General features: G+C 37.8%; 1 protein-coding gene across 4 annotated transcripts in view; it reads right to left on the bottom strand.

The window, feature by feature from the left end:
• LOC109929117 (protein FAM13B) overlaps window positions 1–18,105 on the bottom strand; it is a 107,528-nt gene that overhangs the window by 76,368 nt on the left and 13,055 nt on the right. For all 4 annotated transcript variants that reach the window (XM_048603865.1, XM_048603866.1, XM_048603867.1 and 1 more), the window contains exons 3-4: window positions 5,944–6,137; window positions 937–1,111 (exon numbers count right to left, since the gene is read on the bottom strand). In XM_048603865.1, coding sequence (XP_048459822.1) covers window positions 937–1,111; window positions 5,944–6,103 — 335 coding nt within the window. In that variant the 5' untranslated portion in view covers window positions 6,104–6,137. The remainder of the gene's footprint in view (window positions 1–936; window positions 1,112–5,943; window positions 6,138–18,105) is intronic.

Here is an 18,105-nt window from a genome sequence, read left to right as displayed (position 1 = left end):
AAAGTCTACTGAGGAGGAGTTCAACGAATGCATTCAGGGCAGTTTCTCAGAACAATACATTCTGTAACTAATACGAAGCAAGCAAGCATTAACAATCTCAATCTCATAGTAAAGAATCCTTCAGGGAAGGGCAATTCTAACACTAATACAGTTCTGTTGAGGACGAGAAAACCGAAGTTTGAAACCGGTGTCTTAATCTTAAATAAATTGCAAATGATAAAAAGACAAGAGTCAAAGTGGGCTTGGAAAACAGATTAAAAATTAAGCAGTATCGGATGTTGAAAAGGGAGGTATTTCAGGACAAAAGATTTCTAAAATCATATTGTGAGTGGAGCATCACCTCCAACTAGCAAATCTTACAACACCATGAAGAATATAAATAGTCCACATTCCAAATGTCAAACAACTGCTTTCTAATCCAAAATAACTTTGAAAGGAATTAATATTTAACCCAGCACAGAGTTACTAGGTTAAGTTAGGTATTTGGCTTTCAAGATAGAACATACAATAGAACATAAAATATGCCTATTGTAAAATATTATTCAAATAAAGATAACATACAAGCCACCCAATATTTCTGAGTTTCCAATCAGTGGTATTGTCAAAATTCCACAAATTTCTTTTATCAAAACCTAAGTCCTCATCTTAAGAGCAAAATTTATTTAAACGAAGCATAAAATACTCAATGCCCTTATATTTATTTAGTAAATGCAGTTAAAATAAAGAAGTTAGATGCACCAATGTATAAGCCTTTAATACATTGACACGGTTTCTGTTTACATTTGATAAACAAAAAGTTCAAAAAGCGATAATTTCTGCTTATGAAAACTAAGATTCTAAGGCAACCAACTAAAAAATCTTAGAAAAGCATTCAGGTGGGGAGATATAAATAAATTCCGAATATACAGTCCAAATATAAAATATTGCAACACTTACTGGAAAACATCCAGGTCAAATACAGCAGCAAGATTCCTTGAAGTCCACTTCTCTTCCTTTTGTAATGCTACCTTGACCAGGTATTTACAGAGAAACTTCAGGAGATTGTAGTTAACTACTGGAAGCTCATCTAAGAAGCATTTCAACTTCCTTCCAAGTTCATCTTCAATATTGCCTAGAAAATAAAACAACTTCTAAAATTAATACATTCTGTATGTAAAACTCATGTATTAAAAATCTATATTCTGAGAAGTCAGATTCAAAAATTGTCTGACTTGCACAAAGCCAATGTTGGGTCCTCTCAAGCAATATTTACAATTCTTTGCACAAAGACAAACTATTTGATTCTCCCATTTCCATTCATAACAATTAAAAAGCAAGAGAAATTTTACTGCAGACATTATAATTGAACCCTATAATCTACAATAACCTTGCCATCTACTGGGAAGGGACACGGGGATTAAATACCTGCCACTATTCAGGCACATTGATGTTTATAGAGACCTACATGCTCAAACATTCAAAACAAAGCCTTCATCATCACCTGCCACTAAACGGTATTGTGAGATTTAAAGAGAAATGTCTTCTACTAGAGTTGTGCCTCAATGGAACCTTTCACATGCTGCTCCAAGAAATGGTCGCAGAACAAGCTCAACGACTTGTAGGGTTTGACATACCAAGCGTACTTCTCAAGTTGCTCGTGTCAACTAATTTTTCACTCTTTAGCATTAACGATACTAAATAAGTAACTTTTGAAACTAACTATCCACAATACTAATCAATGTGAATATACTTCCTTCCAAACTGAAGTAAACAGTTGAGGGAAGGTTCACTAGAATGATCCCAGATATATAGGGGTTTTCTTAGGAGTGAGAATTAAGTTAAGGTGATCTTATTGAAACATTTTAGGATTCTTAAGAGTCTTGACAGGGTAAATGCCGAGAGGATGTCTCCCCTCATGAGTGTGTGTCTAGGACATAGTCTAAAATTGACGCCCCTTAATTCTGAGACTAAGCCGAGAAGGGATTACTTCTGAAGGTTGAGTGTCTTTGGAACTCCTTGCCACAGAAATGCCCAGAAGGGGAGCGGGGGAGAAGGGGGAAGTCGTTAGGTGTATTTAAGACTGAGATAGAAACATTCTTGATCAGCAGGGGAAATCAAGGGTAACAGACAAAAGGGAAGGAAAGTGGATGCATGGAGCATCAGCTCAGCCATGATCTGGAACAAGGCATGTTCTGCATACCACTCAAAGTGACAGTATAACTGGGACCTTGTGGGTCCCCCGTAGACATACTTTTGACTTGGAGATAGAGAGAAGTTAAGGAAAAGTTGTTTTAAGTGAGAACAAATTCAACCAGGCTTTGAGTGTTTTGCTTGCATATATATGGAGTCTTCCAGAGCCTCAGGAGCCAAAGTACTTGAAAGAATAGTCAGTGTTACAATGCAGGTCACAGGGCATGAAGATTTATCACTTGAATGGTTCTTCAGAAAATAACAAAAAACTGCTCTCCTCTTCTGTATTATATCTTGAAAATCAAGTTGTTTATCTCCTGCCACATTAGTCATCATTTTGACTATATTTAATGCACTTCTCACTCTGAAGATTTACACTTCATACATCTAAAGCCAGTGTGCTTTCATAGGAGGTTTACATATTCTGTGCTGAAGTGATGAGGCTAGAATACGCCTTCAAACTAACAGTGAGGCTAATGGATCTCTATTTAAAAAAAAAACAAAAAGAAACTGTGGGCGCTGTAAATCAGGAACAAAAACAAAAAGTTGCTGAAAAAGCTCAGCCGGTCTGGCAGCATCTGTGAAGGAAAAAACAGAGTTAACATTTCAGGTCTGGTGACCCTTCCTCAGAGGAACTCTATATATGCAGAAGTGATAGAACTTGGGTGTCCAACAATTGTAGTCAGAGTTAGATTGCTCCACCACTTGTTTCACAAAATTGACATCACACTGCCTGCCTCAGGTGTGCACTAAATTGCAAGAAGTTGCAATACTCCAGTGATATGAACTAAACCGGTCCTAGAACATTGAGATCATTTCTGTCTCAAGTATCCTTTTAAAAGCACAATTATGCTGAAATAGAAGGTGCTCTTCAGCCCCTTGGGCACATTCTAGTATTCAATGAGATCATGACTGATGCATAACTTCATGTTGTTTTGTACCCATAACGAGCAAAAAAAATCTAATATTCACAGACTTTTGAATGAATTGAACTAGCATCTACTTTTTATATTTCTGGCAGCCTGAGTACGATGAATGCTTACTAACCTCATTTCTGAATACCCCGATTTGATTTTAAAGGTTACTTCTCCTTGTCCTAGTCTCCACTAGCAGGAAGAAGTCTCTAATCAATGCTATCAATTCCTTTCAAAAATTCTAAAAACTTCAATCAAAATCAGTGAACCAAAATCATGTTTGCACAATTTCTCGCTTCACAATTTAATATTTGGAAGTTCTGATAGTAAACTGGTACATCGGCGTTCCATTCATCCTAAAGCCAATATGTCCAAAGGTACTCGGAACTCCAGATGTCTTTAGTTATAGCTTTGCACATCAGTAACTAACGTCTTACCTTTGACCCTCCAGATCTGAAGATTAACAATTCATCTGGATTCCTTCAAATGATCTGTTTAAACAAGATCCTAAATTTATTCAAATCTCCACTGTTCCTAGCTTGCCACCATTTTAAAAAATATTCACAATCTTATCTCTGGCCCACAATGAATAAGTATTAATTACTACCAACTCCCTGACACTGAAAATTAACTATTAGGAATGGGAGCCTCTTTACTTCAAGGCACTAATTGCTGAAAATGTTTGCAAATTGTATTTTTTTGTATCTGCCTTTAGTTTTCCTTGAGATAACAAGATGTAGAGCTGGATGAACACAGCAGGCCAAGCAGCATCAGTGGAGCAGGAAGGCTGACGTGTCGGGCCTAGACCTTTCTTCAGAAATGTTTTTAGTTTTCCTTTATTTTTTCTTTCTGCACTGAATTTGACATGGAATTCTGCCTTCTATACATTACATTCTTTCATTGCACTAATCATTTCACAATTTTTCAGAACAACTGACTAAGGAGCTATAGTTTCTTGTCCTGTTCACCTAGTTTCCAAATGCCATTTACCTCACACCACTTAACAGTTTGAACTTTCAGGAATTTGTTAAATACAAAAATTAAAAACTTATGTATGGAAGAGCAAGTTCTATTAAATGTCAGACCATGTTAGTGCTATATTAAATTTTGGGCTATGATCATAAACTGTACACTATGATCACGCAACCACAGAGAGAAGCAGACATGTTCAGTGAATTGGTAGTTCAGAATTTCATTTATCTTAAAACTCCGTGATTTGACATCCTATTTCTTTAATTGGGGGGGCGGGGATGGAATTGCATTTTGCTGAAAAAAGAGACATGTTGCCAAAGGTTTTCATCTTATACTCACCCAGATGACAGCAGAAACATTAGCTTTACAACATATTCAATTACCCTGAGCTTCAAACTCAAAACAAAACAACTGTTTCAAGCAGCACTTGCTGGTGTCCCAATAGCTACAGCTACAGCTACAAACAACAAAACTGCATTTGCTGGCACCCAGTAGCAGCAAAATCTGAAATAAATTAAAATTAAGTATGGTAATTAAACATAAAAATAAAAAAAAAGTGAAAAATGTGGGTGAAGGGGGAAAAGTTCATGTAGGTTTTTAATTGAAGTACAGGTATCAGTTTTGTTTTGTGAAACCATACGTGAAACCTTATGCTTGGTATCAGGAGACATTTTCTAACAGAGTTAAGAAAAACCAGTCAAGTTCATAGGCTGGCTCTTTTACACTTGGAAGAGGTGACAAATTTATTTATAGGTGCTCATTCGCTGCAAACAAAAAGAAAAACATTTTCCAGTATTGTACCCTTTTTTGGATTATACAGGAACTTGTAGAGCCTACAGATCCCCAATGCTTTCTCCTTACAACACTTCACCCAACTAGTCAACCAACCAATCAGCACCCTTGCCTCCTGAAGCATATATTGTGACCATTTGAATTATAATACTTATGAGTTTGTCCCGATGGGTGCAAGAAAAGCTTCAGCAACAGATTTCTCTTTCCAACAAGATCAACTACCAAACAGCCATTGCTATAGGTATGCTTGCTTTTAAAGCTAGAAGTTAGTATACTATCTCCCTTAGGCAAGTACAAGTTTAGTATTTAAAAACTGCATTAAGAGTGCTTAGCAACCTGATTACTCATGAAGAAAATGGCAGTAGGCAATTTTTATGTTACATATAAAATATACATGCTCAGGAAATCAAAGGATGCTCATGTTACTTTACAAGTTTAATGTGCAAAGTGTTACATTAGAACCCAAATTGCAGTGAACAACCATTTGTTTAAAAAATAAAAACAAACATTCTGACAGCAGTAACATAAGAAGTTCTGATAAATTACTGACTTAGATTTACCGATTGTTTTGTCAATGTCACTCAACTTAAGCCAAATGCATGCCTGTTATGTATTTCATTCACCAAATGCGTATTATCCAAATTTATTACGCTAAACCAAATTAGAGTTTTAAATAGCACAAGGCCATATACATTACAAATGCAAAAGAACCATAAATATCATTTCTACTCTTAAGGGCATATCTCACCCACTTCCCTTGTAGTCCCGCTTTAAGCAGATTAGACTGGCTTCATTTTGCCCAAATTGGTTTCTTGAATTTTCAGAATATAAATTAAAATTCAATTCCTTGAAAAAGCCAAGATTCAGTTTTAAATTGCAGCTATATTAAATGTGCTATTACCTTCTCAGTTTCGAACAGCTGACAAAAGAGGAGTTAAAAATTACACACCGGAGAGACTGTCAAATTGTCAAATGAGAATATTTCCAAGATTTATTTCAGTCTATTTTACTTCACCAAAAGTACTAAGCCTAAAAGTTTCTTGCACAGTTTTACATATATTCAAATATATTTAAAACTGCGCAGAATTTCACTCACCATATGCCTCCAGATACTCCACAATATGCTTTACTAATAATCGAGATCCATTCCCTGGATGATGTCCCTGTTTCTGTAGCTCATTAAGAGGAACTCCGAAAAATTTGTTAGTAGTTAAAGAGTTGTTGTTACTCGGTGAAGGAGAGAAGCTCTTCCTCATATCTTCCTTCAGCCAAAAAGCAAAGCCGTTTTGTCTGTACAAGAAAATAGTAAGCATATCAGCACAATTTTTCCTTTTTACTCCTTTCAGCTTACAACAGTTTAAACATTCGTGACATTGAACTTCTCCTTCACTATCTTCTAAAATATAAAAATTCATATTTGTTATAAAGAATCACTCATTCTAATTTATAATTAAACAGAACTACAAATGTGAAAAATCATACAAAATTTTTGAACAAACAAGCCCAATCATTTGTAATATGAATAATTTGTAGAAATTAAAGACAATAGCAACAAGAATATAAACAGATCACATCCTTAAATGACAGCAATGACAACTCATTGACTTCCAGGGGAAAAATAATTTGACAAATATTAAACATTCAGTTCATTAGTATTGCACATATTCACAAGAAAGGTCACTTTTGATGTGTCAAGTTCACAATCAACAGCCAAAACTGTAAGGACCAGCACCTTAAAACACACTTGGGCTGCAGGCAAATTTGCTGTTGTACACAGCAGACACAGAATCTGAGGTGCTGTTCCTCCAAACAGAGATTGCGTCTCTCTCCAGCTCCTCCTCAAATCACAGGTTCCCTCCCATTCTGCTCTGTCATGGATTCTGTGCCTGGAAGAGCAGACGGATGGGGAGATGAAACTTCTGACTGGAGTGGCTGTTTTGGCCAGTCATATTACTAACCTCCAACATGGCCTGCTTTCTAGTCTGCCTCAAGGTGAAGATGGGAGTTCAGAGAGCACTCAGATTCCTTATTTGTGTGACGGAGGAAGGTAGCATGGGACTCAGAGGCAGCATGTGAATACAGGATGTATTGTTAGTAAGTTTGCAGATGACACCAAAATTATAGTGGTGTAGTGGACAGTGAAGAAAGTTACCTGAGTACAACAGGACCTTGATCAGATGGGCCAAGGAGCGGCAGATGGAGTTTAATTTAAATCAATGTCAGGTGCTGCATTTTGGAAAGGCAAATCAGGGCAGGACTTGTACACTTAATGGGAAGGTCCTAGGGAGTGTTGCCGAACAAAGAGACCTTGGAGTGCATTTTCATAGTTACTCGAAAGTACGGTCGCAGGTAGTTAAGATGGTGAAGAAGGCATTTAGTATGCTTGCCTTTATTGGTCTCTCCATCAAGTACAGGAGCTGGGACATCATATTATAACTGTACAGGACATTGGTTAGGCCACTTGTGGAATACCACATTCAATTCTGGTCTCCCTGCTATAGGAAGGATGTTGTGAAACTTGAAAGGGTTCAGAAAAGGTTTACACAGGATGTTGCCAGGGTTGGAGGGTTTGAGCTATAGGGACAGGCTGAATGGGCTGGGCTATTTTCCCTAGAGCATGGGAGGCTGTGGGGTGACCTTAAAGTAGTTCACAAAATCATGAGGGGCATCGATACAGTGAACAGCCAAGGTCCTTTCCCCAGGGTAGGAGAATCAAAAACTAGAGGACTTAGGTTTAAGGTGAGAGGGGAAGAGATTTAAGAGGGACCTAATGGGCAAATTTTTCGAACAGAGGTGGTGCATGTATGGATCAAGTTGCCAGAGGAAGTGGAGGAGGCTGGTACAATTACAACATTTAAAAAGGGATCTGGATGGGTACATGAATAGGGACGGTTGAGGGGGATATGGGCCAAATGCAACGAGATTAATTTAAGATATCTGTTCAGTATGGATGAGTTGGACTGAAGGGTCTGTTTCCATGCTGTAGAGCTCGATGACAATGAAGGTTTGAGATTTTGATCTTGGGATATAGTCCAATCTGTGGCGGAAAATAGTATTTTTAATTTCTCTTGTGAGCAACATGTTGGTGTAGTTGGCTTAGTTGGCTTAGTGCTAATAAATTGAGCAGTAAATAGTTAACTAAATGCAGTGTACTCTCTCCTCAATAACATATCATACATTATGTTGTGAATATAAATATCTATTTGGAACATTAACGAATACCAAGATATCTTCAATTTTGAAAATATCAGGCAAACTATAGTAGAATAAATAAATTCTGAAAAGCTGAAACTTCTCATTCAACATTATGTTTTAAAAACAGGAAATTACTAGAGTATAAAAGTAAGGATAGAAAATTTTCTGCAAATTAGCAGCTAATCAGGAAGAATTTGTAAATTATAACTTTTTTTGAAAAATGGTCAGGTGAATATCTATGGATGTTATTTGTATGAGTCCCTGAAGGCATTCGATAAAAGTTGCTCATGAGAGATTGCTAGCTAAAACTGAAGTTCATGGAATTGAAGGTAAATTAGCTGAATCAAGTCAGGAGTACAAATAAAGGGCAGGTACTCCGAATTGGCAAGATGGATTGGATTGGTGGGTTTCACAAGATTCCCAATTTAGGGCTCAGTGTATACAAAGTTTGGAAATTTTAGCTATCTAAAACAGAAAAATTCAAAATTAACTATTGTATGTGTGTTATTATATGACTACATTATCTATTAAGAGATAGCAACATTGAAAAAACCTAACATGAAAGGAAAAAGTAGCACTCTAGAAAATCTGAATCACCTGAAAAATAAATATATTTTGATGCCACACAAGGACAGTACAGTTGGTTTCAAACCCATGGCATAGAAGATGGAAAATAATTTCAGCACAGTAAGTTTTTATCTACTTAATGCTATCTATCAACTGAGCGTGTACGTGCACGCCGGGTGAAAATGGATCATCCTAGGCAGTGATGCTACCCTTGAATAAATATCTTGGTTCAGACAAAAAGAAAATTGTTCACGTGGAATTACACTGTCGGCAGCTTAAATCTTGATATGCATCAAGTTTCAACCTCAGGAAAGCGAGACAAACCATTTAAAAAAAGGTGTTGCAGTAGCATGGTAGCAGTTTCAAACAGAAACTTCCCATTAAGCAAGCTCTTAATCTGTGGAAACAAGCAGGAAGGACAGCACTTTCTACTGGAGATTGAGCAGCAAAACTTGCAATTAGAACAGAAAAGCAGAAATCCATTAACTATCTAGATACTCAGGAAAAACTGATCACAATTCTATTAACTACATAAAGCTTTGCAGGTACGTAGCAGCCAAAGTTAAATCAAGACCAGGTCTTCAGTTGATTTCATAGAATTATATAATCGATACAGTGCAGGCGACTATTCTGGCTCTCTGAACGTTGACTCACTGCCATTCTTCTGCCTTTTCCCTATAACCTTGCACATTATTCCTCTTTAAATAATCATATACTGTCCTCTTGAATGCCTCCACCAAATTTCCAGGCAGTTTATTCCAAACTCAAAGCACGACGAGAGAGAGTTCTTTTCCCCCCTCACCTCATATTCACTTCTTTTGCAGAACACTTAAAAACAGTGCCCTCTGATTCATGATCTTTCTAAAAGTCCTAACTTCTCATGATTTTGACCTATTAGACTAATTAACCTGCTCAGAGATGTTATTACACGCCTCTGGAACAGGTGGGACTTGAACCCAGGTCTGAGTCCAGGGGTAGGGACATTACCACTGTGCCATTTTGAAAACTTGTGCAAAATTTCTTGGCTTTCTCCTTTCCAAGGCAAGGAAATCTCAACTTCTCCAAAATACCTTCATAGCTGAAGTTTCTTGCCCCTGGAACTAACCATTAAATTTTTTGACAGTCTCTCCAATTAACTCACATCCTTCCTGAAGTGTGGTGTCAGAGCTGTACACAAAACTTGGTCAGGCATCAGCCCCACGTATCATATGGATTCAGTATAACCTCTTTGCTTTCTTACTCTATGCCCCTACTTATGAAGCCTAGAAAACTCTATGCCTTTTCAAAAAGGACTCATTCTATCGGTCCTACCATTTTTAATGGCTTATACACGAACATCCAGGTCTCTCTGCTCCAGCATGCCCTTTAGAAAAATGCCTTTGTTTTACCGTCTCTCCCTATTTTTTGTACCTCACCTCACACTTCCCCGCACCAAGCTATCTTCCACCTATCCATCCACTAACAACAACACCTTCCTCAGTTTACAATTCCAAGTTTTGTCATCTACAAACTTTGAAATGGTCTCTTGCACACCAAGACCATATATCAGCTGTTCACAGGTAGCCTGGAATTGGAAATAGAAATATTGTTCTGATCCTGAGCTGTTAATGCAGCCAATTCCAAAAAAAGTACTATTGTTACAGCCCCTAGACTGAGCAAATAAGTGAGTGAGATAGCAAATATTATGAGCCCTCTCCAGTATACAAGACGCTTACACATTTTACAGAAATAACTAGAATCTTTATACACAGATTACAGGAAGAATTGAAATACCTGTCCCTCTCCTTTAAAAGAACTATTTTGAATATGTAGCAAAAATGTCTCTAATGCTTCTCATAAAAAGCCAGATAATGTGATATTTCAGGACAGGAGCAGTGTCATAAAATCTATGATATACTGTTCAGTCTAAGCTGAAACTTAATTTGTTTGAGGTCACCAAATTGGACTGTGTTCAATAAACACCAAATTAATTTCACTACATGTAATTTCACTGTGTAGTTCATAAAATAATTCAAAATGTACAGCCATCCTCTTACTGCAGTTTCTCCTATCTTTCAGTTTTTCATTCACATTGCAAATTACACAAAACTAGGTGGACATAAGAGTTGTTAGAGTTATGCAAAAATGCTTCAACGGGATTTGGAAAGGCTCAGTGAGCTGGCAAACACTTAGCAGGCAAAACAGTGTGGAAGAATATGAGGTTAGTAGAAGAAACAGAAATACAATGTGTATTTCTTAAGTGGTATGATGCTGGGAAGATTGGAACTTCCAGAAGTGACATGGGCATCCTGGTTTACAATTCATAATGGCTAACCTGCAGGTACAGCAAACAATCTTGTTGGCAAATGGATATCAGCCTTTTTTTTGGATTTTGTATCAGATTGCATATGGTTTATTTTGTTATGAATGCAAAGTTATAGTGCACACTCAATTTAATAAATACGATTTGATAGCCACAACAAATATACGACTAAAGGATGGCAGAGTCACGCATATTGACAGGTATATGATATTCAAGAAAAATAGGAAGCTAGGTAAAAAGTGGAAAAGTAATACTTTTAATCAAGGATGACATTTCTGCAATTCAGCATATAGAATTGGTTTGGGTTGAGGAATAACAGAGGAAAGAATCATTTGGGGAAGTGATCTATAGGCCCTCCCTAACAGTGATCAAGTACATAAGATGCAATGTGTACAATAACAGGATGCCAATAATCATGAGTGACTTTAATCTACATTTAAAACAGGGGCAAAAATTTAAAATTCAGATTGGCAGTTGTAGCCTGGAAGAGAAGCTTATTGAATACATTTGAGATGGTTTCTTACTGTAGCACTTCTTGGAATTAGTCACAAAGCAGGTTATATTAAGCTTGCCACTGTGTAATGCGACACAATTAATTAAGGGCCACAGAGTAGAAGTGTGCTGAGGTAAGAGCAACCACACTGATTGAATTTTGCATTCTGTTTCAAATGGAGAGCACAGTGAATGACTACTAATTTAAAAACTTAAATAAGAGTAACTATGTGAGCATGAAAGCCAAGGTAAAGTGAGCAGCATACTAGTCTAGGGGACAGATAAAGAGAGGCAGCTGCATCATTGAAGAGGATATTTCAGAACATTCAGAATAAGTACATTCCTACAAAAAGAACAACTTCAAAAGGAAGGACATCCCATCTGTATTTAACAAAAGTAGTTATAAAAAGCACTGAATTTGAGGAAAAAGCATGTAACTGCACAAAGGTGAGTGGCAGATCAGATGACTGATCAGAATATAAACAACAGCAGAGAATGACTGAAGAGTTAATCAGGAGGAAGAAATTAGAGTACAGAGGAAGTTAGCTAGGAATGTAAAACCAAACAGCAGGAGTGTCTACAGGTGTTAAGGAGGAAAAAATATGTAAATTGACTGGTGGTCCTCTGAAGAGCAAAAGTAGAGAATTATTAGTCGATACTAAGGAAACAGCAGAGGAACAAACGTTTTGCTCAGTCTTCCGTACAGATGAAATACAATCCAGCAATAGCTCTAAATCAGGTGGTGATAGACAGGAAGTTAAAGTATATTAAAAAAAAAGGAGAGAAGTAGTACTAAGCAAACTGATAGAACTGTGGGCTGACACGTCTCTGGGTAGAGATGGATGTTACTGAAACGAGGTAGTATTGGAGGTACTATGCAATAGTGCTCATTTTCCAAAATTTAAGATTTAGTAAAGATTCCATCAGACTGCAAAACAGCAAATATAATCCCTCTATTGAAGAACGCAAGGGGGCAGAAAACTGGAAGCTGCAGACCAGTTAGCCTGACGGGTCTGAGAGAAGATGTTTGAAATCAATCATTAAAAATATGATAGCTGCAGATTTAGAAAAACAACGCAACTAGGAACAGTGTGGTTTTGAAGGAAAATCATGTTTGCCCAATTTATTGGGGTTTTTTGAAACAGAAACATCTTGTGGATAAAGAAGATCCTGTAAATAGATGATACCTGGATTTCAAGATGGCATTTGATAAAGTGTCATAAAAGTATTGCAAAAATTAAAAGTTCATGTTGCAACAGGTACTACGCCAGCAACAATACTGCTGGCAGGAATAAAACAGGCAGAATCAATGGGTCATGTTTTCAGGATTGGCAGGATGAGAGTCCTGCATGGGGTCTGTACTGGGATCTCAACCTTTCTCAGCTTACAACAATGACTTTACTGAGGAGATCAAAGGGATAGGCACAAAGTTTAGGAAAGTATCTCATGAAAACATAAGGAAGTCATAGATAGGTGACCATGAGATTATAAGATGTAGGAGGAGAAGTAAGCCATTGAGCCCATCGAGTCTGCTCTATCATTCAATGAAATCATAGCTGCTCCAATAATCCTCAACTCCACTTTGTTGCTTTATCCCCATAATCTTGATTTCCTTAGTGGTTAAAAATCTGTTCATCACAGCTTTGAATGTACTTAATTAGCCAGCCTCTAGTGAAGAAAATCGCAGATTCACTTTCCTCAGAGAAGATTCCCCAGCTCGGTCTTAAATGGGCAAAACCTTACCCAGAAATTATACTCTCTGGTCCTAGACAAATAGGCAAAAATCTAACAGATAGAGCATAATGCGAGAAAATGGGACAGCAGCATGATTAATAAGGCAGGCTACTGCTTAAACAGAGAATGACTGTGGAGTTCTGGAGGTGCAGAGGAACCGAGGTGCTCTGGTGTCCAAGTCACAAACAGTTTGTCTGCAGATAGAGCAATTAATTACGACAGCTGATGGGAATATATTCTTGGACAGGAATTGAGTGTAAAATGGATGTTCTACTTCAATTATACATTGAAGTACTGGGTGCGGTTTTGCGCTTATTTATGGAAAGATTAACTTTTTTTCCATTCATGGAAGATAGGCTTCATTGGCTGGACCAGCACTTATTGCCCATTCCTAGGTGCCCTTGAGGTGTTGGCAAGCTGCCTTTTTGGTGCGCTGCAGTCTATTTGGTTTAATTACACTCAATGCCATTAGGGAAGAAGTTCCAGATTATTAACCCACTGACACAGAAGGAATGGTGATACATTACATAGCCAAGTCAGAATGTTGTGGAGCTTGGAGGGAAGCATGCAGGCAGTGGTGTTCTCATGAAACTGCTGCCCTTGTCCTTCCAGAGTAGTGGTCATAGGTTTAGAAGATACCGTCCAAGGAGTCTTGGTGAATTTCTGCAGTGCATCGTGTAGATGGTACATGTTACTACTGTACATAGGTGGCAGAGGGAACGAATGTCTCTGAATATATTGTTAATCAACAGGCTTTTTCCTGAATGACGTCAAACTTGAGCACACTGGAGTTGCATTCACGCAGACAAAGGAGCATTCCAATCACACTCAGACTTGCGCTTTAGTGATGATGGAAGCGTACTGGGGAAACCAGGTGGAGAATTATTCACTACAGGATTACTGGCCTCTGACCTGCTCTTGTAGCCAGTATTAATATGGCCAATCAACATCTGGTCACTGGTAACACCCCAGATGTTGACAGCAAGGGATTCAATGATAATAATGCCACTGCATGTCAAGAAATAACTAAGATTGTCTCTTGTTGGAGACAGTCAGTCATTGCTAGGCACTTTTAAAGGTACAAACGTTGCTTGCCACTTGTCAACCCAAATCTGACAACTGTCTAAGTCTTGCTGTATTTGAACATGGACTGCTTCAGTATCTGAGGAATCAAAAATGGTAATGAATATTGTCATGTTTGCTGATGCTTCCACTAATTCTGACCTCATGAGGGACAGAAGAGTATTGATAAAGCAGCTCAAGATGTTTGGGCTAAGGACGCTATCCTGAGGAACTCCTGCAGAGATACTCTGGGAGCTGACATATCTGACCTCCAACAATCACAACCACCTTTGTGCCAGGTATATGACTCCAGACAGCTTTCACCTCCAATTCCCACTAATTCAAGTTTTGCTAGAGCCCTGTAATGTCACGTTTGGCCAAACATGATGTCAAAGGCAATCACTCTCGTCTCATTTCTGAAGTTCAGCTCTTTTGGCCACGTTTGAACCAAGACTGTAATCAGGTTACAGGCTGAGGTGCCCTGGTGGAACCCAAACTTAGCATCAACAAGCAGGTGCTGTTCGATGACTCCTTTGATTACTTTACTAACCAGATTAGATTGATACAGCTGTAAATGGACAGGTGGAATTTGTTCTGCTTTTTGAAAACAGGAAATATGTGGGCAATTATTCGCCCAGTCAGGTAGATGCCAATATTTAGCTGTAATGGAACAGTCCAGAGATTTACTGGACTGAGACGTGAAATGAGCATGTTGTCTCAAGCATAAATTGGACAGACTTAGCTTATTTCTTCCGGAGTTTAGAAGGGTGAGGGGTGGTTTGAATGAAGTGTATCGCATCTTGAATCATTTTAAATAACATTGACATGGAAAGGACGGCTCCTCTTGTGGATCAGTTTTAAAATTATGGGTCACTCTTTCAAGAGATTAGAATTTTTTTTCCTTTGAGGGTTGGGGCACTTTGGAATACATTACCTCAAAAGACCGTACAGGCAGGGTTATTGAACTTTTTAAAAACAGATGAATAAATTCTATTTCAGCAGGGGACATCAAAAGGTCATCTGGGATAGATGGACAAAATATGGTCAAGACGACGGCCGAGACACAGAGCAGCCACATTTTAGTAAATGGTGCAGGAGGTTCAATTGGCCCATTTGTCCCCTTTTTCCTCATTTCTTGTGTTCATGATCTCAAGAATCCACAGGTGAGATGCAAGATGTTATCCCTGACTGTGGAATCTAGAATCAGAGGGCACAATCTCAGAATAAGAGGTACACTGCTTAGAGTTGTCGGAAATCCATCCCCCCCCACCCAGGGAGGGTGGTGAATCTTGGAATTCACTGCCCAGAGGCCTGTTGAAGCAGTCATTTATTTCATTCAAAACTGAGCTTGATGGATTACTAAATTTAAAAAAAGGAATACAGAGATAGTGCAAGAAAATTGTATCAAAGTAATAGATCAGCCAGGATCTCACTGAATAGCAGAGTGGGCCTGAGGGTTCAATGGCCTGTTCCTATTTCTCTCGTTGACATAGGAAACAAAGTTAAGTAAAGTTTTGGATTTATGACTGACAGATTATTAACATTGTGATAATACTTTGGCTTTAAGAGATGGATTTTGTCCTGGTCAATAAAATAAACAGCTTGAGGCTTTGGCGGTTTAAAAAATATTGGAATAGAAACAGCATGAATAGGTTGAATCAGGGTCCCACAGATCCAGGGTTTTCATTTAGGTTTCAGTAGTTGCTGAGGTTTTGAAGTTGGCTATGGAAGCTGTCTCACTCTCTCCACTGGAATTTTCTGTTACAGCTAAAAGCTAGACTTCTCTTTTTGGCTGCCAGAATCGCATGAGAGAATCTATTTTACTGGACTCTGCCAAGGGTGTGTTTATGGGATGTTACTACATTGCAACAATTGTTGTTTAGTAGTTAAATAATTTATTATTCTGTCAAGTTTTCCCAATAGCGTTCAAATTATACCAATTCTTCCTTCTTTTGCTTGTATAATAACTAGATGCAAGAATAAACAGTGTGCTTTGCTTAAAACTGAGTAGCACATTCAAATGCATTGCATCTGTAAAAGAGCACTTTAAACTTTGATCTTGCTTGAAGGCAAGTGAAGGTCTAGGCTATTTCCTTGATAAGTTTAAAGGAGGTCTGGACTAGTACATAACAATACTGCCAAATCTGCACAAGATGCTACTCTGGACTTGTCAGCAGATGCACTCATCTACAAAGGTCAGGAATATTGTCTCTTAACTACTAATGTGTAATTTCTGAGATATTCCATTTCAATGGCAGTTGAACATTGGCATTATGCACAAGAAAATTAAAAGACTATAACTAAACAGAGCAAATGCAGGTAGGTGCCAATTAAGAGACTCCAGTTTTTTTTTTCCAAAAAAACAGGTCAGTGTTTTCAGAATGCAGAAAAGTCATTTTATTGTCCAGCCTTAGGTACTCTTGGAACATAGTAGGCAAAGTGAAATAATGCCTTTTTATACCGATCATATTAACTAATGATTACAGTATTTGATTCCAATGAAGGATATGCTCTTCTCAACATGGTCTATGACTTTGATAGCATTTGATGCAAGATCAAAATCTGAAACATTAACGCAATTTCTCCATCTGAAGGTACTACCTGACCTGAGTATTTCCAACACTTTCCACTGAGAGTGAGGTTATATTTATTTCTTGCACGCCCTATTAGGAGGTCCTCCTGAAGCAACTGGTTTGCATGCATGGCATAACCGTAATAGATATTGCAGCTACAGCACTGGAGGATAGGTATAGAGCTCATAATAGGTCAAAATAGTCCATTTAAACGGTGTGCCAGATCATCATTTAAGCACAACTTCACAACTGCAACCATCCAAGGCAAGCAGCAGGTAAACATATCCTCATACCGCTGACTTGATATCTGTAGATAGCGGGAATACTTTCAATACCATTCCTCAGGCTGAAATAGCTGTCCCAGTTAACCTTATCAATTGTCATCTCCAGGACATAGGTGGAAATATCGATAATGGTGACACCATTGAAAATTTTGGGGAAGAAGTTGTGCCTACTTCGACTGACTTTTTTTTTTTTTGTTTTAAAAAGTCCTATTGTGGGCTTTTTAAGCCTATCAACTATCCTGACCAGTGGGAGTTGCCTTTTTTCCTGCTTCCCTTTGGAGAGCGATATAAAGCTCAGCATAGGATTTGTCAGACAGATAAAGTGCATAATAAAAATATATTTTTTTTTAAAAAAAAGACTTCAGATATTTTACAACATTAAAAATCCATGCAAGTAATGTGTTCAAAGGAGAATGTGAAACAGTGGGAAGTGGGAAAAGTTCAGGAGTTGATTAGTTAGGGAAAAAAATATTTTGGATCAAAGTGAATAATACTTGACTTGGACGAATAGGTGAGGAAAATTCAGGTTGACAAGCTATTATTTGGGATTTCAACAATGGCGTGAGGGGAAGGGAGAGGAGTGGGTAGTGTTGGGAGAAACTGGTACACCTTGGACAAGTAAAACAAGGATAGCAAAACATTACTTTATACATATGCTAAGTACAAGCAAATGATATCTTTGATTAGGAGCGCTTATATTTTCTACAACAGAACCAAGACTGAACAAAGCAGCTTTGTTAATTCCACTGGCTTAATCTTATTTCGAGAAAAGAATGGTTTTGGCAATGTGGAGTGCAGTTTCACGTGCATGCTTGTGTTGATATAGGTGGCAAGTGTGCTCACATACTAATCGCTCAATTTAAAAATCCAATAGCTTCCTACGCATCAACATTAGCCAAAATCATCTATCCTGTAGCTTGACCTCAAAATTACCTTCAAAAACAACAAACTGAAGCTCGGGGAAAAAAAAACATCTTATACGAAATGCTTAGACCACATTTAAATCTCTATCAATTTTCAACTTCTACTATCTGATTTTAAATACCTGG

This window comes from Rhincodon typus, chromosome 12 (assembly GCF_021869965.1).
Source record: "Rhincodon typus isolate 14 chromosome 12, sRhiTyp1.1, whole genome shotgun sequence".
Classification (NCBI taxonomy): Eukaryota; Metazoa; Chordata; class Chondrichthyes; order Orectolobiformes; family Rhincodontidae; genus Rhincodon; species Rhincodon typus.
The sequence above is the reverse complement of the archived record's forward strand: the minus strand, read 5'-3'. Positions and strand labels throughout refer to the sequence as shown.